Consider the following 21,472-nt stretch of genomic DNA (forward strand, 5'->3'; position numbering starts at 1 on the left):
TGATCTCGCCTCCAGACTCTTACAGCCAACTGCCTGCCCAACAATCTCTATGTGGATGTCTCCAAGTATCTCTAACTTCTCAGATCCTAAAAGAGTACTTGATCCTGCTGTCCTAGCCTCTGATATGGTCCTCTTACACTTATCTTTATCACCCCACTTTACTGTCCTGTATCACCAAGCCCCTCAATTCCACCTGTAAAATAAGGGCGCTCTAAGGGTGTTTGTTAAAATACACAAGAAACCTATCTCTACAACCCTTCTCAGCTATAATGAAAAAGCTGATGCTCAACTTGCATCCAATGCAATGCATGTAGAATTGCATTCCAAAATGCAACTATAATCCAAACAATTGATCCCAGAACAATTGACTGGGAACAATTAAATTAGTTTGGTCTGGCAAGCTTAACACTGATAAATAATAATAATAATAAATTAACTAATAATAACAATAATAATGTAAAACCTCTGTTAAATAAACAAAATGACAATCAATTCTAAAAAGAAAGAACCATTCCTGTTTCACCTGCAATGAAGATCAGCACCTCCAAGATCTTCAGCAGACACCTCTTCACCAGTAGCCGCTTTAACCTACAAGGATAAAAATCAACAGTGACTGATCCACTGGAGATTCAAAATGCTTTCCTAATGAATTCATCTCCTAACCTGACCACATTTACACTCTTCCACAGAGATGAACTAAGTGTTCTCATTTCATTTACTAGCAAATCAAGAGGTTACCTCTAATTTCCAGATGAAAACTCTCAACCCCACCTCATCAAGAACATTCCCACAGCCCCTGTGAAAGCAATGGAGTCTGACTTGGGCCCAGGGGATTCTGATGGAAGGCTCATACCTTCCCCTCCATGATGCTCTCTGCCTCAACACACTGGAAAGCCTTTGAGTCTGTGCACGCTCCTCCCACTGCCTGGGATCCCTTCTCTTCTCACCTACTGTGTTAATTCCCTTAGCCTGTGAGACCCATCTCCAGTTGCTTGCTCCATACCTCTTCCCTGACCCACGCAGGCCTCCACAAGGTGAATGACAGAGTAATGCCTGTCTCTCTGGGGTCCACAGAATTAAATCTCAGACTCTTGCCAGACTGGGTTTCAAAAATTTGCACAAATCTGTCATCATTGAGTGTTCCTTGGGGCAGGACCATGATTTTTTTTGTCTTCAAATACTTGATTACTAGGCTGTAAAATTCCAGTTATTATCACCAATTCTGTATTCTACATTTAAGGCAGGGAGAAAAAGTCTCCAAAAGTACCTAAATCTAAGCTCTAGTAGATGTGACCAAAAAGAAAGAACCTCAAGTAATAAATCAAGAATGACTCAATTAAGCCTAAGAAATTGCAACAGGAAAAAAAGAGAAAAATCGTTTAATGCTAAATGCCAAGCTGATCCCCAGGAATTATATATTGATTCCTACGTCTTTGGGTTGATTAATTTGTTTCTTCTTTTTCACATAGGAAAGGTTTTTATTAGAATAATGAACGTTAATCTAAAATACAGCATAGAAATGACTTATCTATCATTCACCACATCAAAAGTTCTGTCTTAAGTATCTTTCCACAGGGAGAAATAATTAAAATTTCCAACTCCAATTATTCCGCCCCCAGGAACCAATTATCGGTTCTCTTCTTTCCAAAAATTTCAGTGTACAATAGCATTCAGTCCAGACAATAACTAATTATAAGAGGTGTCTGGATATTTAAAGTTGTAAAAAGGAATAAACAACAGATATACTATATTTATTTTTAAATATCTGACTAATATCAACTGAAAAAAAAACAAGGATTTGTCATCAGTTAATATTCATTGAACACCCACAACATGTTTGATACTGTGGTAAGTGCAAAGATGATAAAAGTTGGAGAAAATTAAAACAGCTTGTTCTACTAAATAACAAGTTCAGAAAAGAAACAAGACAGGAGAACAAAAAGCTCCTTCTAAAGCTTATTACTATCCCCTTGTTCCAATCACTCTCAGCTACTCAAAGTAACAGCACCTGAATGTCACACTGTGAAACTGCAGAGCCTTTTTTCCACAGTCTGCAGGGGTCAGAATTGAGAACTCTCAATTCTGGATGGGGTGCCTGCGTTTTTTTTTTTTCCCCTCCCCTAACCATGGGCTTCCAAAGGCAGTCAGACTACCGAGGGAGGTTCAGTTTTAGAGGACCTGAGGCTTCTCTGGCTGTTTGAGCTGTTTCTTTCTGACACAAAAATCTGAATCCAAAGAACAGACACTTTACTCCAGTTATTAAGATGCTGCCTATATTTCCAGTAGATGTTTTCAAATTTCTTTACTCATTTTCTAATGAAAAGTAAAAACTACTAATAGAAAGTAAACGATATAGAACAACTCTACAGAGATAAACTTTGCATTTTCTTCTTCTGTTAATCCATGACAGCTATTACATCAGCATGAGAGTGTTAAGGAATAATAATTGCCAGCATTTTGAATAAAACCTTGAGACTTTAATTACTTTTAAAATGGCAATCATTCAGCTTACCTTATCTTCCATAATATTATAAAAAATAATTTTTTATAATTTTATAAAAAATTAATATTATCACTTGGGAAATACACTACATCAAAGCATGAACTTTTTTAAAAAAACTTTTTTCTAGGTGTAAATGGACAGCATGCCTTTTTTTTTTTTTTTGAGAGAAAGAGAGAATATCTTTTTTGTAGATGGACACAATACAACGCCTTTATTTTTTATGTGGTGCTGAGAATTAAACCCGGGTTCTGCCCGTGCTAGGCGAGCACTCTACCGCTGAGCCACATTCCCAGCTCTGCATGCCTTTATTTTATTTGCTTATTTTTGTATGTGATGCCTCACACATGCTAGGCAAGCACTCTACCACTGAGTTAAAACCCCAGCCCCCAAAAGCATAAACTTTTTTGTGTGTGTGTGCCAGGAATTGAACTCAGGGACACTGAGCCACATCCCCAGCCTTATTCTGTATTTTATTTAGAGACAGCGTCTCACTGAGTTGCTTAGTGCCTTGCTTTTGCTGAGGCTGGCTTTGAACTCATAATCCTCCTGCCTCAGCCTCCCGAGCCAATGGGATTACAGGCATGTGCCACCATGCCCAGCAAGCATGATCTCCTTAACATACTCTTTTTAATAAATTTGTATTCGTATTCCAAAACCAAAAATGATTCTTTGACTTTTTGAAGTGATAAACTTACTTTTTAAAATATAATTCACATATCATAAAATTCAGCATTTTGCACAAAAGCATTCAATTCAGTAGCTTTGCACATATTTCCAAGATTCTGAAACTGTCCCCAATATCTAGTTCAAGATCATTTCATCAATCCATCCACATCAGTAGTCTCTCCCCCTCCCACCCTGCTCCCAGTCCTTGGCAACACTGATCCTTCTTGTGTCTATGAATTTACCTATTCTAAATATTTCACACAAGTAGCATCATTTAATATGTGCCCTTTTTGTCTGGCATGATGTTTACGAGGACCAGCTATGTTGTAATATGTCAAAACTTCACTTTTTTATTTATGCCTGAATAATATTCCACTGTGTGTATAATATAGTTTTATAACTTGCTTGACAACATTCCTCTTTTTACCTATTGCATAGCACTGGATTTTTCTTATATTGTGGGTTATTTTGTTAGAAGGTGTACTAATCATTCAAGTCTAGGATCACTATGTGACTGAAATATGACAAAGCAAAGAATGCACCACCAAGTCACTGATGTGCAGTCAGCCCAAGCAAAGGTGAGAAAAAGCATCAGAGACAAAATCCAGTCATCCTGGGTGGATGGCCAGTAAGGCTGAATAGGGCTTCACTCTCAGCAGAGTCCCATGATTGGGGTTTAATGCTCTGTGGTCACCCTCTTGAAATTCTTAATCTCTGCATTCTTAATCTTGGAAATTCTTGTTCTGATTTGTTTTAAAACAGAATCTTGCTAACTTGCTCAGGCTGGTCTAGAATTTTGGGCTCAAGAGAGCCTCCTGCTTCAGCCTCCCAAGTGCTGGGACAATAGGTACATGCCACCACCCAGCAATCTTTAAAATTCTTAATCTTTGAATATGTGTTTTGTAAGTGACATCTGAGAGGACAACAGGGCACATATGTTGGGGCTTGGAGTCTCAGTTCTTTCCTGATCTGCCTCTGCCACCTTCCTGGGATGAGTTTAGCTCTGTGCTTCCTCCTGACCTGTACCTGGGCCCACCTCCTCTTCCCCATGCCCACCTAACAATTGTTGCGGCATGTGCCTCAAGTGGGTGCAGAGAAGGTGCAGGGAGAATCCATGTCTCAAGATGAAGCACCACAAGACAGTCATTGTCCTGAGCTGCATTATGGAGGTGTGGTCTACAGCAGGGAACAGGGTGGGAGGTGGAAGCTAACCTCCTATCCTCTCTTGATCTAGGCAACAAGCACATCCTGGGCATGTTGGCTGCACGTCTGTTGAGAATAGTGTCTTCTGTGGGATGGGATGGCCCACTGGAAGCAGAGATGCCTGGGAAGGGAAGTTCTTATGCCAGAGGGAGCATAACATTAGAAAGTAAATTGAGGCTGGGCACAGTGGTGCATGCCAATAAACCCAGCAGCTCAGGAGGCTGAGACAGGAGGATTGCAAGTTCAAAGCCAGCCTCAGCAACTTAGCAAGGCCCTGAGCAATTTAGCAAGACCCTGTCTCAAAATAAAAAATAAAAAGGGAGATGTGACCCAGTGATTGAGAGCCCATGGTTTAATCCCTGGTACCAAGAAGGGAAAAAAATAAATTTAAAGAAAAAACCATGACTATAATTTAGGACCACAGAAGAAAGGGAAATGGTTTATACTTTAGGTACTTAATGATATTTTTTCCTACTTTTGAAAAAGCAGTCCCATATTTTTCATTTTGTACCAGTGTCTACAAATTATATAGCTGGCTCCACCAGTAGTTCATAAAGGTTGCTAGCATTAAAAATTAAGACCTCTCACGGGTATTCTAACTTGCTCTTATTTTTTTTAATCTTTGAAAAACCTTTTTAATAGGTCATAAATTCAAAAGTCAAAGGCCATTCTCCCATCCTATTTCCTCTACTCTATACTTATTGTATCTTTTACAGAATTTTAATGCTTGTACAAGCATATAATGTATATTTCCCCCATTTTATACAAAAGTTAATATACTGTATGTGAGCACCTTGCTTAACTTAACAATTCTCAATTTGTTACTGAATTGAAAAATAGTAAAGATGAGCTAGAAGAAAGAATCAGTTATTTCTTCAGCCATGATCACTCAATGCAGAGAAGAGGACAGTCCTATCTACAAATGATGCTGGGACAACTGCATATCCACTTGTAAAGCACTGCTAGACCCCTTCCTTAAGCCTTACCTCACACTATCCCTAAAGGGATCAGGACTTTAATATATGAACTAAAATTATAAAACTCTCAAAAGAAAACAAAAGAATAAACCTTCATGACCTTGGGTTAGGCAAAGCTTTTTTGGATATGAAACCAAAAATATAAGTGACAAAAGGAAAAAAACATAAATTGAACTTCATCAAAATTAAAAATTTTGTGTTTCAAAGAAGGACATCACCAAGACAGCAAAAGGCCCATAGAATGAGAAAAACTATTTGCAAATCATATATCTGATAAGGGAATTGTATCAAGTGAATGTAGGAATTTTTACAGCCCAATAAAGACAAATAGCCCAATTATAAAATGAGCAAAAGATCTGAATAGACATGTCTCCAAATATATACAAATGGACAATAAATACATGAAAAGATGCTTAATATCATAAGCCATTAGGCAAACACTAATCAAAACCAAAATGAGGTACTACTTTACTCCCTCCAGGATGGCTACAATCCAAATATTGGTGAGGATATGGAGAAATCAGAACCCTCATGCACTGCTGGTGGGAAGGTAAAACGTTTCGGATAGGTTGGCAGTTCCTCAAAATGTCAAACATGATTATCAAATGACCCAGCAATTCTGCTACGTATATGCCAAGAAAATGAAAACATGTCCAATAAAAAATGTGTACATGAATGTTCCCAGCACCCTTATTCATAATGTCCAAAAAACAAAAAAAGAGACAACCTAAATGTCCATCAACTGATAAATGAATAAACAAAGTGCAGCATAACCATACACTGGAATGTCATTCAGTCAAAAAAAAAAAAGAAGTGGAGATGAGGTTGTGGCTCAGTGGTAGAACATTTGCCTAGCACCTGTGAGGCACTGGGTTCAATCCTCACCACCATATAAATAAATAAATAAATAAAATAAAGTTACAAAAAAAAAAAAAATGAAGTGATTCTTAAAAAGAGTGAATACAGAATACCATATAACCCAGCAATCCACTTCCAGTTATATATACACAAAAGAAATGAAGGCAAGAACTCAGATATGTGTACACCCATATTCATAGTAGTATTAGTCATAATAGTCCAAAATTGTATCCCAAATGTCAACAGGTGATGGATAAACAAAATATGGTATACACATACAATGAAATGTTTTTCAGCCTTTAAAAGAAATATAATACTGACATTTGCTACAACAGAGATATTATGCAAAGTGAACTATTCATAAAAGGACATTATGCAAAGTGAACCTTTCATGAAAGGACAAATACTGTATGATTCTACTTACATGTAAGGTACCTAGAGTAGCTACATCCAGAGACAGATAGGAGAGTGGTGGTTGCCAAGGAGGTAGAGCTGGGAAGAATAGGAGTTAGTGTCTGATGGCTTTCAGTGGGGAAGACAAAAAAGTTCTAGAGATGGGTAGGCTGACAGCTGCACAATAATATGAATATACTTAATGCCACAGAATTGTACACTTAAGATGATAAATTTTATGAAATATATATATTACCATAATATTTTTTAAACCATCAAAATATATTTAAGTCAGAGGCAGTGACACATACCTACAATCCCAGTAACTCAGGAGGCTGAAGCAGAAGGATCACAAGTTCAAAGTTGTGCTCAGTAACTTAATGGGACCCTGTCTCAATAATTAAACATTTAAAAAAGGGCCAGGGATGTGGCTCAATGGTAAAGATCCTTTGGGTTCAGTCTCCAGTACCAAAAAACAAACCAAAAAACACAGTTAAGTGGTATATTTTATGTCATATATACTTCAGTCGAGTTCATATTCTTACCAAAGGGGGTCCTGCCAAGAAAATTGTACCCTGCTTGCGTACAATGATGTTTTCATCTGCCATTGCAGGCACATAAGCACCTCCTGCTGTACAGGAACCCAAGACCACTGCTATCTGGAATGGAAGCATAAAACCACCGTGAGATGCAGCGCAAGCACTGAATTATGTGGTGTTTGACCTACAGTCTCACAAACCAGGGGATATTACTAGCTGATCCCTGAACTTTGTTTGAAAAACTGAATCCTCTCAATATTTGAAATAGTATCCAGACATTTTATCAAAACATCTTGAAGGTCAGGCTAGCCTGAGCAACTTAGCAAGACCCTATCTCAAAATAAAAAATAAGAAGGGATAGAGATATAGCTCAGTGGTAAAGAGCCCTTGGTTCAATCCCTAGTATCACCAATCAATCAATAAAACATTTTAAAGGGCTTATATCATACTTCTCAAAATATATGGACAATCTCCTGGCCAGAGAGAAGAATGGACTAAACAATTAATGAAAAGAAGAAACCCATGTGACACCCAGTTTAAATAAATTCTCTATATAACCATCACTTATAGGAATACTGAAATAATTCTTCAAATGAGTGTTATTAATATATTGTGTTATCCCAAAAAATGATATTTTCTAAATATAAAACTGATGTTACCATTGTTTTCAAAATCTTGCTTAAAAGCCAAATATGGTGATGCACGCCTGTATTACCAGCCACTCGGGAGGCTAAGGTAAGAGGATCACTGATCCCAGAAGTCCAGGGCCCACCTGGGGATCATGGCTGGACTTTGCAAGTGCTAGGCGAGTGCCCTACTGCTGAGTCACACTCCAGCCCCTCTTATCAGTTTTTTCAATGGAAATTTTAAAAGGGCTGTAAAAAATTTTTGCTTGAATTTTAGTATGGCAAAATAATAATAAGTACTGGTTTGGAATTATCCCTGCCCAGAAACAGAAATATCACCAAAGAAAAGAGCTCTTTGCAGTTGGGGTTGAAGCTTAGTGGCAGAGTGCTTGCCACACACACATAAGATACTGGGTTAAATTCTCAGCATCACATAAAAATAGATAAAGATATTGTATCCATTTATAACTAAGAAATATTTTTTAAAAGGATGTCTATATAATGTTTTTAAAAACGATTGTTTTGAAATTATCTTATGAAAACAATTTTTGTTACTAATTCCAGTATTCCATTAGTTTGCCTTATAGTTATGCAAGTATCTGTTTTGAAAAACATTATGCCATATTATTACTAAACCAAAAATGAAAGTAGGACAAAAAATCTAGTGTTTTTCCACCTAAATGGCCATCACACAAAAAGCATTTTTCCTTAACTAAAGCTTTTCCTGTATGTTATTAAAGTGGCTGTAAGATTTACTTCTCAACATATTACAGAGGAGTTTATCACTTACTGTTTTGCTTGTCCATTGCCCAGAAGTTTGTTTTAAAGGCTATCTCTGTTACATACCAAGCACACAAAGAAACATTCATTTTACCCATGTTTATAAATAGCAAATAGATACAAATAATCAACATGCCCATCAGTACAACATTTTGAGTGGTAAGTGAATTATGGATAGATACATTTTTAAAATACATTTTAAAAATACATTTGTTAATTCTTGTTAAAATCTGAGGCAAAAATAACAAAATGAAATGTCAACACAATAAATTAGGGTGGTACACACGTGAGTGTTCTGTTTTATTATTCTCTGTACTTTCTTTTTTTAAAATTTTTTTTTGTAGTTGTAGATGGACAGAATACCTTTATTTTATTTGTTTATTTTTATATGGTGCTGAGGAACGCAACCAGTGCCTCTTGCATGCTAGGCAAACACTCTACCACTGAGCTATAGCCCCAGCCCTCTCTGCACTTTCTGAATGTTTGAAATGTTATGGGCTTTTTCATTTTTAAGGTTCTGCAGAAAGTAAAGGACACAATTTCACCTTATCACGTTGTTCTTTGTACTAAAACACCAGGTTCAGTTCAAACTACTTTAGCATGCAAAAGAAAAAAAATCCAGGAACTTAGAGAACAGTCATAATGATGTAAGGATCTAAAAGGGAACAGTTTTCAAAAATAAGACCTAAAGAACTAAACAGGCGTAGCAGATTCCATGAAAACAACTAGAGAGCAAAGGAGAGGAAAGAATAGCAACTGTCAGCAAGTATTCAAAGACAAGGACGGGGGTGGAGGAGAAAAGGAGGGATTCCTTTGTCAAAATGCCACCACACCATCTGCTACGGAATGGATATTTGTGCCCCCCAAATTCATAACTGAAGTTTCATCCATGGTTCAGAAAAACCAAAAGCAAGACATGGATAAATCTTAAGTGAAAAAAAAACAGTCACATCACTTTATTCTATGATTTCATTTATATGAAATGTTCAGATAGTCAAATTCACAAAGCAAAGTAGATTAGAGGCTGCCTAGGGCTGGGGGACTCTGCAGAAGCGGGTAGTAACTGCTAATAAGGAGATAAAAGTATTCTAAACTTAATTCTTTTTTTTTTTTTTTAAAGAGAGAGTGAGAGAGGGGAGAGAGAGAGAGAGAATTTTTAATATTTATTTTTTACTTCTCGGCGGACACAACATCTTTGTTGGTATGTGGTGCTGAGGATCGAACCCAGGCCGCACGCATGCCAGGCGAGCGCGCTACCGCTTGAGCCACATCCCCAGCCCCTTCTAAACTTAATTCAATTCCATGATAGCCTAAAAATGACTGAATTTTAACATGCTAAATGGATGAATTATATAGTATCTTAATAGAGCTGCTATAAAATATTTAAAAATAAGAGCTAGAGTTACTAAGTACACAGGAACCAAAATTATCAAATGTTTTCATCAATAAGAGAGGCCATTCTAGTTACAAGTATTTAACAGTCAAAATTTTAATATTGTTTGGGCAAATGCTGATAAAAGAAATAAAACTTAAATAAGAGAACACAGTTAAAAAGAAGTCACCAGCCAATGACTAGTCACTGTTACACAATCTTTCTTATCATTTAATTTTAATTCACTCACCACAAAAGAGGACAGAATGGATGTGCACAAGAAGAATTCCAGCTTATCCAGCTCACAGAGCATAGGGGTCCTAGGCCTAGACAATACTGACAACTTCTCATGGCCCAAATTCACTTGTGGTCCAACAACGAGCTTCCATGAGGCCACAATGGACAAAGCTCTCTGGATAAAGGATCTGGAACCCCAGAAAAGAAAATGCTGCTGCACTCTCCACTACGAAGGATTAAAAGGATGTAACACGAATGACCATAAACTTCTCTGACCACACTCAGAAGTAAATATTTGGCTATACTGGAGGTACAACCCAGACATTGTGCCAATGTGTATCAGAACAAAGGAAAACTCCAAAGAATCCATCACCAGAGAAGGAGGCCCACTCTGCCACAGGGACAAACCAAGAGATCCTAAGATCTCTTGGGCAAAAAGGCCCAAGGTGATTCAAAGATCTGAATCATAAGCAAGAAAGCAGAAGAAGGCTGAGGAAATTGATAAGAACAAACCTTGTGATCACTTCCACAAGCAAAATTTCTGAGTAGAAGGAAATGAGATGCTACAAAATAGAGGCGATCATCTGGGAAAACTTCAAACAAAATTTTGTTACCCTTCCAGGTCTTGCCTCAACAAATAGACACTGGTTCTCATTGCACAAAATGAATTAAATACTGCACATCAGCAGGATGCCCTGTGGCAAGGGTCTTGACAGGAGTCAAGAGGTTTTATACCTGATTCTGAAAAGCTGTGTGAACTCTGGACCTCTATTCTCCCACAGCAAAATTGTAGATGACTCTCTAGTTCAAGAAATACTGTGATAAATGTAATATAACTTGGCAGGGGGGAGAAGGTTCCAACTGCTTTACAGAAAAGCTATTAAAAATGTAACAATATTGCTTTCCTATCTCTTATCTGCGATGGGTAGAAAGGAAAAAAAGAATAAAAGCAATGATATATTTTCTTTTAAATCTCTTGTCTTAACTTATTTTTCAATTAAAAGTAATTGTGGAAAGCAAATACTATCTGAATCACATTTTTCCCTGCCTCTACCTAAAGAAAGACCATGAAAAATAAAAGCCACAAAATGCATATCTCAAAGCAACAGTTGTCCAGAATAAAAACATTAACAACTATCCTAACCCAACACTGCCAGTTCTGTAGGACTCAAGCTTTTATCTGTTCCAAATGAATAGGTTTGAAATGTAGATAGAATGCAAAAAGTCCATCCAACCCAGAACATTCCGGTTTTCCCTCAGTCTTTTTATTATAGAGCCTCAATGTAATCAGACTGATTTCTTCTCTCTCAAACTCTACCCATCTTTAAAATAGGTTAAAATGCTATTTTTTTCTCTTGTTTTTGGTAGTCCCAGGGATGGAACCCAGGGCCTCAGACATTGTAGGTAGGCACTTTATCACTAAGCCACATCCCCAGCCACCCTTCCCCCCCCCCTTTTTTTTTGAGACAAAGTTTAAGTTGCCCATTATAGCCTCCAACTTGCAATCCTCCTGCCTGGGATTACCGGCATGTGCCACTATACCTGGTTGGAAAATAATGAGATCATATTAAGTCCCTCAAAACGATTATTAAGGTCTAAAACAAAATAAAAAAAGAAGATATGGGAGGCTGAGACAGGGGACCACAAGTTGGAGGCTAGCCTCAACAACTTAGACCTTATCTCAAAATAAAAACTAAGCTGGGTACAGTGGCACATGCCTGTAATCCCAGCAACTTGGGAGACTGAGGTAGGAGGATCATGAATTCAAACCCAGCCTCAACAACTTTGTGAGGCCCTAAGCAACTTAGCAAGAGCCTATCTCAAAATAAAAAATTATAAAGGATTGGGGATATAGCTTAGAGGTTAAGCACTCCTGAGTTCCATCCCTGGTACAAAATGATAATAGATACATACATACATACATACATACATAAATACTAAAAGGGAATATAGCTCGGTGGTAAAGTGTCTCTGGGTTAAATATCCAATCCAAAAAAAATAAATAAATCTGAACTTCAAAACTAATGAGCTAAGCGAAGAGGAAAAGAAGAAGGAAGAGAGGGAGGTAAGATAACAGGGAAGGAGGAGCCCATAAGAATAATTTTAAGTATATCTCCAAGAAGAGAAAATACAGAGAAACACAAAGAAAACAAAAAAATGAAAGGCCCGAGAAACTGCAAATGTGGCTAAACAAAGAAGGCCTATTTCAGAAGAAACGATTTGTTAGCAAAAGCAAAAATACCTGCTGCTGATGTAATGTAGTAAGGCTTACAGTAAAACAAGGATCAGAACAGCTATGCCATAGCCAAGATCAATCTACAGCAAACGGGACTATCAGTAAGTTATAAAGATTCATTATAACATGAGGTCTCAAGAAAGCAAATATGAAGATCCCCCTCCTGAAGGAGATTATAAATTTTCTGCTTCAAAAGCCAGCAACATGGAAACCACATTGGGAAAACAAAAGCAGCACATTCAGAAAACCACTAGGGCACTGGGTCATGATGTGGAGAAGGCCCCCGAAAGGAGCCTCAGGAAGATGTGAGACTCCATGAGAGACCAACACAAGCATCCCAGGTCTTTAAATCTCAAGAGCAGACAGAGTCTGAAGACTCACCCTGCAAGAAGAAAACACGAAAGGAGAGGGAGTACTTCACATGTGAGTACTTAGGGCAACTGTTTTTTCTCCTTGAGAGCAAAAATAAAGTGATAACCTGGAAGGTCTGCAGAAAACTGCCCACATTTTTAGACTGTAAAGATACAGGAAATAACAGAAACATGACTGCATCACTATAGTAATGCTATTTTAAGTTCTTGGGGTATAAATCAAGGAGTGGGATAGGTGGGTCAAATGGTAGTTCCATTTTTTAGTTCCAAGTTTTCTGAGGAATCTCCACACAGCTTTCTAGAGTGATTTCACCAATCTGCAGTCCCACTGGTAATGTATGAGTGAACTTTCCCCCCACATCCTGGTCAACATTTATTATTACTTGTGTTGTTGATAATTGCCATTCTGACTGGAGTGAGATAAAATCTCAGTGTAGTTTTGATTTGCATTTCTCTAATTGCTACTGATGCTGAACATTTTTTCCTATATTTGTTGACAATTTGTATTTCTTCTTCTGTGAAGTGTTTGTTCAGTTCCTTAGCCCATTTACTGATTGGGTTATTTGGGGTTTGTGTGTGTGTTAAGTTTTTTGAGTTCTTTATACATCCTGGAGATTAGTGCTCTATCTAAAGTGCAGGTGGTAAAGATTTTCTTCTATTCTATAGGCTCTCTCTTCACATTCTTGATTGTTTCCTTTGCTGTGAAGTAGCTTTTTAGTTTAATACCATCCCATTTATTGATTCTTTATTTTACTTCTTGCATTTTAGGAGTCCTGTTGAGTAATTCAGTTCCTAAGCTGACATGATGGAGATTTGGGCCTACTTTTTCTTCTTAGAAATAAATGGATAAATGGATTTACAATAGGCAAGGTTAATAAAATTAAATAAAAAGCCAATCTTAGGGAGGAAACAAAATGGAATTTGACTACTGAAGTTCATTATCACTATCAAAATATATATACAACATAACTGGAGTCATGTATTAGTCTGTTTTGTGTTATTACAACACAATACCTGAGGCTGGGTACTTTTTACAGAAAAGATGATTATCTGGCTTACAGTTTTTAGACTGAAAGTCCAAGATGAGGCAGTCCCATCTGTTTGACCTCTGAAAAGCACCTTCTAAATGTACCACAAGACAGCAGATGTCATCATAGCAGAAGTATGTGCAAGATGAAGAGGATCCTGGTTTACCCTTTTTTAAATTTTATTTATTTATTTATTTGTTAGTTGTTTATTGTAGTTATAGATGAATACAATTTCTTTCTTTCTTTATCTTTACCTTTATGTGGTGCTGAGGATCGAACCCAGGGCCTCACACACATGCTAGGCAAGCGCTCTACCAATGAACTAACACCAGCTCCCTGGTTCACTTTTACAACCAATTATTCTCACAGGAATCAACCCACTCCAAATACCAACATCAATCCTTTCCAATGGCAGTGCTTTCATGACCTAACCACCTGTAGGCCCCACCTCTTAAAGATCTACCACCTCAGTACATTACACTGGGGACAAGCTTCTGCACATGAACTTTTGGGGGACAAACTATATCCAAGCCTTAGTGAGTTACAAATAATTGATTTATATAATAAGGTATTTTTAAATGTTTTTTATCAGTCCATGTAAGTCAAAGTTAATAACAAAACAAACACTAAATATAAGAAAGAGAACCATTCAATATGTCCGATACCACTTTAACAATTATACAGATTCATCTTTTAATAAATATCAAGTATGCACTATCTTAAGAAAATGGATGAGGCTATAAAAATTAATTTGATATTGTTCTAATTTCAAGAAATTAGTAGGAGAAATTATTCAGGATCTATCTAGATAGAAGAGATAAATGAAACTGCTGGGGATTAGAAAAATCAGAAAAACATTTGAACCAAAAAAGTATAAGTAGGAGGGGAAAGCAGAGGAAAGAGGCAAAGATGACAAGTTGCAATCATAGGGAAAACTCAAGAAGTTGGTACCTACCATAGACAGGCGCAGGACACAGGGAAAGAACAAATTAATAGGGGAACTTGATGTGTTTAATGTTTAGCTTGAGCACAAGTCTGAAAAGATATAGGAAAAAACAAACCCTTGCTCTCTTACACAGTCACTCAACACTTCTGTCACTAGATTGGGGGCACGATCCTCATGCACCCAGCAATCCATTCTCCCATGGACACCAGCTGGGTATCTTTTAATTCAATTCAGTTCTGACACTCTGGAGAGAGGATCAAATTCCATAGGTTAAAGGCTTAGTACCACAAGAGAGCCACCACTTGGGACTCCAATGACAAGTACCAGGAGGTCAACTATACTTCTGACCAACTAACTATAAATTGGGGCTCCTACTACTCCCTCCTTGGTTTGAGTTAATTTGCTAGAGTGGCTCACAGCATTTAGAGAAACAAGTATGAATGGCAAGATGAAGATATATATCGAAGTTTGGAAGGGTCCCAGGCTTAGAAGTTTCTATTCTCGTGCAGTCAGGACACACTACTCTCCAAAACTTGGAAACGTTCACCAAAAGCTTATGATCACGATTGGGGCATTTTGTGACCAGACTCCACCAAGAGTCCATCTCATTAGTAAAAAGATGCTCCTATTACTCAGGAAATCCCAGAGCATGTAGAAGCTCTGTTTCAGGAATTAGGATCAAAGACCAAATGTTAGAATTCCCCTGCACCCTTATCTAAAGAGTCCTGTCTTTAGGAGAGGGCAGGGGGCAGAGGCCAAACAAGGGAACAAAAGGTTCTCCTACCACCCAGGCAATTATAAGGATTTTAGGAGCTCTGTGCCAAGGACTGGGGACAGAGACCATATTACATCATTTTACAATAAGGCATTAGTGGGAAATCTACAGAGACTGCGGAACCCTGAGGTTTAGAGATGCAGAGGGAGGCAGGATCAGAGAAAGGTCATGGAGATGACAGGTAAAACTTGAGAGTTTATTAAATTGTGAGGATGAGGACAGGTTCTTAGGTGAGGTTGGAAGAATTAAGTAGAGAAGGTGGGAAAATAAGGGAACCTCAGTGGCATGAAGTCAGAGGAGATTTTTAGGAAAGGAACAATGGACAGTATCAAGAGACTGTGTGGTGTGAGGATGAGGCCTCTAGCTCAGTGGGCCTCTCTGAGGGCACTGAGGTTGAAGGAGAGAGCAAGTAATCAGGAATGAAAACACTGGCCCATGGCCCCTGCTTAACAAGGCTAGTGATCCAGGGAGGGAGAGAAGCTTTAAGAACAGCAACAGCTAGAAAAAGTCTTTTGCCTACACGTTTGGTGTTCTTTCTTTTTCCTTTAAAGAAAGAGTATATCAACATGATGGCTAGCAGTGAGAAAAAGATTAAGCAGATGAGAACATATTAAAGTAACAGAAAGAAGGGGGATAAACAATGAAGCCAACAGGAGGGGCTGGTATGAAAATTCTAAGTGGCAGGGCTGGGAGTATACCTCAGTGGTACAATGTGTGTCCAGCCCCTCAGTTCAATTCCCAATCCTATTTTTAATTTTTATTTTTTGATACCAGAGGCACTTAATCACAGAGCCATAACCCCAGCCCTTTTTTATTTTTTGAGACAGGGTCTCACTAAGTTGCGAAGGGTCTTGCTATATTGCTGAAGTTGGTCTCGAACTTGCAATCCTCCTGCCTCAGCCTCCTAAGTCACTGGAATTATAGGCATCCACTATTACACCCAGCCTTCTGAATGCTATTTTTTTTGAGAGAATTTTAATATTCATTTTTCAGATTTCGGCGGACACAACATCTTTGTTTGTATGTGGTGCTGAGGACCGAACCCGGGCCGCACGCATGCCAGGCGAGCGCGCCACCGCTTGAGCCACATCCCCAGCCCCCGAATGCTATTTTAAAAGAAGATTATAAATGAAAATCTTAGCCTTGGAGAAGAGGAAGGACAACTCTTTCTAGAATAAAAGAAGGAAGACAGGTCATGTACAGTGGTGCACATTGGTCATTCTAGCTACTCTGGAGGCTGAGGCAGGGGGATCAATAGCTTGAGGCCAGCCTGGGCAACCTAGCAAGAGTGTGTAGTTCAGTGGTAGAACACTTGGGCAAGGCCATAGATTCAATCTCCTGTACCATAAAAGAAAAGAAAAAAAGTCAAGAAGGAAGATAGAATCACTAGAAGTCATTTCAATAGGATAGGAATTACACATAGCCTGACTTTCAGTGAAGTACAAAGCAATATCTACAGTACAAGATAACAAATTTAGAGTTTACACAATGAGGAAAGAATCAGAATGGATACTATGAAAATTAGTATAGAGTAACAATTAGAAAATTTTTTTATTTTTTTTTAGTCATACATGACAGTAGAATGCATTTTGATATATAATACATACATGGAATGTACATACTTCACTCATATTGTCTATTCTGCTGCCCTTCCTATCCTCCCTACTCCTCCCCTCCTCTCCCATCCTTTCTCTCTATCCAGTCTAATGTGACACACTCTTAAGAAAATTTTTTAATTCCAGAAAGTTCTGAAGAATATGGAAGGGCAACTGTTATCTATGAACTTAACTATTTAATTAATTAACTTAAACTTCCTATTTAAGTAAGTAAAGTAGAAAAAAATAAACAGTAAGTGCTAGAGGTATAAGGTGTTTGCCTTGCATGCACAAGACCCTGGGTTTGATTCTTAGCACCAAAGAAAATAAACAAACAAGGGTGAAAGAAATACTGATGTTAAAATTTTTAGAAAACAAAATAAGCAATAAAATACTCTTCATCTTCAATCAAAAGCCTATTAGACTGGGCTGGGATTGTGGCTCAGTGGTAGAGTGCTTGCCTAGCATGCATGAGGCACTGGGTTGGATACCCAGCACCACATAAAAAAACTAAATAAAGAAAAGTACAAATCACAAATTTTAAAAAAGCCTATTAGACACTTTGCATTTTCTTATCTATCACTTACTCAAAAAATATGTTCATGGTTTCCAGTGCCTTGAGAAGCTGAGGTAGGAGGATTGCAAGTTCAAAGCCAGCCTTAGCAATGGTAAGGTGCTAAGCAAATCAGTGAGACCCTGTCTCTAAATACACAATAGGGCTGGAGATGTGGCTAAGTGGTTGAGTGACCCTGAGTTCAATCCCTGGTACACCCCCCACCAAAAAAAAAAAAATGTTCATTGTTCATAGTTTTTTAATATCATCTTTTTCTCAGTATGGGGAATTGAACCCAGAGTCTCACACATACTAGGCAAGCACTCTATCTACTGAGCTACATTCTCAGTCCTTTCAGTCCTTTATAAAATCTTATTTTGAAACAGGATCAAGATCCTCCTGAATCAGCCTCCCAAGTAGCTGGGATTGCAGGCATGCACTGCCACACTTAGTTAAAATGATCTAAGTGTGGAGAAATTTCCATTTTAAGCCACTCATTCTGTGGCTCCTGTTATGCCAGTTCTAGGAAATTAATACAAGGTCAAACATAAATTACAATACCATATTGAAGGGGTTCATAACATGGTCTGAAATAAACATCCATTCACCTAATAATAATTCACCAGTCTTAATAAATTTTGACATTTGCCTAAATTCATTTCAGGTCTTTTTTTCAGAGGTATAAAATATTTCTAATATAGTTGCAATCCTATATTATCTTTTTAAATAAATGTTTATTTTTTAGTTATAGGTAGACACAATATTTTATTTGTATGTGGTTCTGAGGATTGAACCCAGTCCCATAACCCCAGCCCTCCCATATTCTCTTTGCCAGATTCTTTTCTCCTTCTTCCTCCTCAGACACAGGCACTGATAAAAGAAGAGTATATCATGTCCAAATGTTTATGTTTAAATGCCAGTTTATACACAAACAATATGCAGTAACACTTGATGTCCTTAACTTTTTCATCCATAGGAAATGGTTATACATCTATTTTTACTTTTTTTTTTACTTATCATATTTTTGTGACTTGTTTACACTGATAGATGCAATTTTAGTTCATTGGTTTTAACAGCTAAAAACAATTTTTAATTTTCCACTAATGCCTATCAGTAGACATGCAGGTTATTCTTCAACTTGTACTCTAATAAATGATGCTACTACCATTAACTTATCTTGCACATATCCCCTATACATAACCTAAAATTTTCTTAATACTAGTTTTTGAGTATAGTCCTTAAAAAGGAAATACTGGGTGTTCTATCTTTCCAATGCCTATTTCCTTAGGTAAATAACCTTTGTTATAGTACAAGAATATTCCCATAATTAACTAAAAGTTCTAAGTGAAGACAACTTTAAGGTATTTTCCATAGGAAAGGATTACATTCTATATTAGATTGTTTTATTTATTTATTTATTTGGTACTAGAGGTTGAACATTCAGCGACACTTTACCACTGAGCTATCACCCAAGTTCTTTTAATTTTTTTATTTTGACATAGTATAAGCTCCTGAGACTGGCCTCAAACTTGTGAATCCTCCTATGTCGCTAAGATTACAGGCATGCACTACTATACCCAGCTCCTGTTTTATTTTTAAAGTCATCTTGGAATGTGTAATTAGCAAAGACATTTGGAATAAAAAGCAACATACCTCATTAATGAGAAATTACCTGGGTAATACCTTTAGACGACATAATTGCTTGATTGTAGAATATGCGGCCAAAGTGGTCTCGGTCTGGAAACACATCAGCTTGTCGGGGTAAGTTGGCTCCTCCTGAGTCCACTGAATAAGGAAAATAAGATCAATAACTGCATCTCCATCAACAAAATATCTATGCACAGCAGATTTGTATGAATGATAGCATCAGTTCTTAATCACAAAAAACCCTTTCCCTATCTTTCCAAACTGTCCTAGAGTCTTTATCACCAATCTCCCAACACAGCCAAAATGATTTAGTCTTCCCCAAACCCATTAGGCTTTCCTACGGCTGTGCAAAATTCTACACAAATCGTTTAGCATTCTCTCCTTTGAGGACCCAAAAACTCCAGAAACTCTTAACCAGCTGAGCTAAAAAAAGTATCTCTCCCTCTTCTAAACCAATATAGAAACCATCTACAGAATTCATGTGATAATTTATCACATATTGCCTTCTGATATTGATTCCATTGCAGACTGAAGAGGTAGATAAGAATGTCAGCCAAGTTCAAAATGGAGCTTGCTGCTTCATAGCTCTGTGATTACAGGCATGTTTCCTGGCCATTCTATGCATCTGATTTCTTACCCATGAAATGAAAACAACAGTAGCTACTAATTATAGTTGTTATCAGGATGACATGAAAATGTATGCAAGGTGTTTGGTTCAGCACTTACTCTGAGTGCACACAGAGAAAAAAAAGTTAGCTAGTCCTATACCATTATTATTGCCTATACCATTAAGTCTTATATTGTGATTTAATACATTACATTCTGTCTTCAATTAATTATGAGCTTGCTAAAGCCAGAAATCACACAATACTCTGTGTCCCCTATGGTGTCTGGCCCAACACATTCAATCAGCTGGGTCTCATTTGCTACTTTCTTTTTAATATTTTTTAGTTGTTCATAGACCTTTATTTATTTATACGAAATGCTGAGAATCGAACCCAGTGCCTCACACATGGCAGGCAAGTGCACTACCACTGAGCCACAGCCACAGCCCATCATTTGCTACTTTTTATATGTGCAAAGCAATTCATATTGCAAGTCTATCAGGTAAATTAACTTTTCCCCCTCGCCAAAAAAAGATAAATACATCAGAACCTGTCCAAAGGCCTGCATAAACCAAAACTATGTGCTAGAGTTTTATTGGACTAAACCAATATCCAGGAAGTGCCTGTTTTAAACTGAAATACCCTTTGATTTATTTTATTTATTTATCTATTTTTGTACTAGGGGTTGAACCTAGAGGTGCTTAACCACTGAGCCATATCCATAGCCCTCAGGGATTAACTAAGTTGCTAAGGGCTTCCCTAAGTTTCTGAGGCTGGCCTTGACCTTGCAATCCTCCTGCCTGAACCTCCCAAATCACTGGGATTACAGACATGCGTCACCACACCTCGCCCCTTTGATTTAAATGTATTTTAATTTCAAATATGATTTTACTTTTGTGGGAAATTAAGTTTATCTTAAATTATATCTGCTCACATTATATAATACTCAAGCATTTAATATAACACCTGGCACTCGAGCTATCCATAAATACCAACCTGCTTTTTTTTTATTTAAACCCTTTATGATTAACAGAAAAACAATATGTATATGAAAAATATCCAAACATATAGAGAAAAAACTGGCATGCACTAAAATGTTAGCAGAACTATTCTTCAGTAATATTATCATGGTAGTAGTTCTTATTTACTTTTTCTCCCAGAGTTCTGAGCAAAGAACATGCATTTTCTTGTTAATTATGGTAGAAATACTTCAGTATTTTTAAGTACCCATTGATGGTGTCATATATACAGTCTCGCCTTTTACCAACTAACAGTAGTGTTTTTACAACTCTTGTGACTTGCCCAGGTAGATGCAGGGGAGCCTGTTTTGCATCGCAATTTCTTGTGCCCGCAGGTGTTTTTTCACAGTCACTGGGTAGTAGGAACCCCCTTTCACAGTGGCATCATTAGCAACAATCATGCACTCTACTCTGAAAGGCAAAAATTTCATTGGAAAGAGAATATGAGATATGTCTTCAAAATCAAAGTCCAATTACAGCTCACTACAAGACACTCTGATGTAACCTTCAACTTCTATGACCACTAATAATTACTGAACAATC

At 37.5% G+C, this 21,472-nt stretch overlaps 1 protein-coding gene across 1 annotated transcript in view; it reads right to left on the reverse strand.

Annotated features, from left to right (window-relative positions):
• Positions 1-21,472, reverse strand: part of Mccc2 (methylcrotonyl-CoA carboxylase subunit 2) — a 71,777-nt gene that overhangs the window by 25,144 nt on the left and 25,161 nt on the right. Inside the window, exons 5-8 of the mRNA XM_005328967.4 lie at positions 21,213-21,340; positions 19,331-19,443; positions 7,146-7,259; positions 524-588 (exon numbers count right to left, since the gene is read on the reverse strand). Of these exons, the coding sequence (XP_005329024.1) occupies positions 524-588; positions 7,146-7,259; positions 19,331-19,443; positions 21,213-21,340 (420 nt within the window). The remainder of the gene's footprint in view (positions 1-523; positions 589-7,145; positions 7,260-19,330; positions 19,444-21,212; positions 21,341-21,472) is intronic.

This window comes from Ictidomys tridecemlineatus, chromosome 1, assembly GCF_052094955.1.
Source record: "Ictidomys tridecemlineatus isolate mIctTri1 chromosome 1, mIctTri1.hap1, whole genome shotgun sequence".
NCBI classification, from domain to species: Eukaryota; Metazoa; Chordata; class Mammalia; order Rodentia; family Sciuridae; genus Ictidomys; species Ictidomys tridecemlineatus.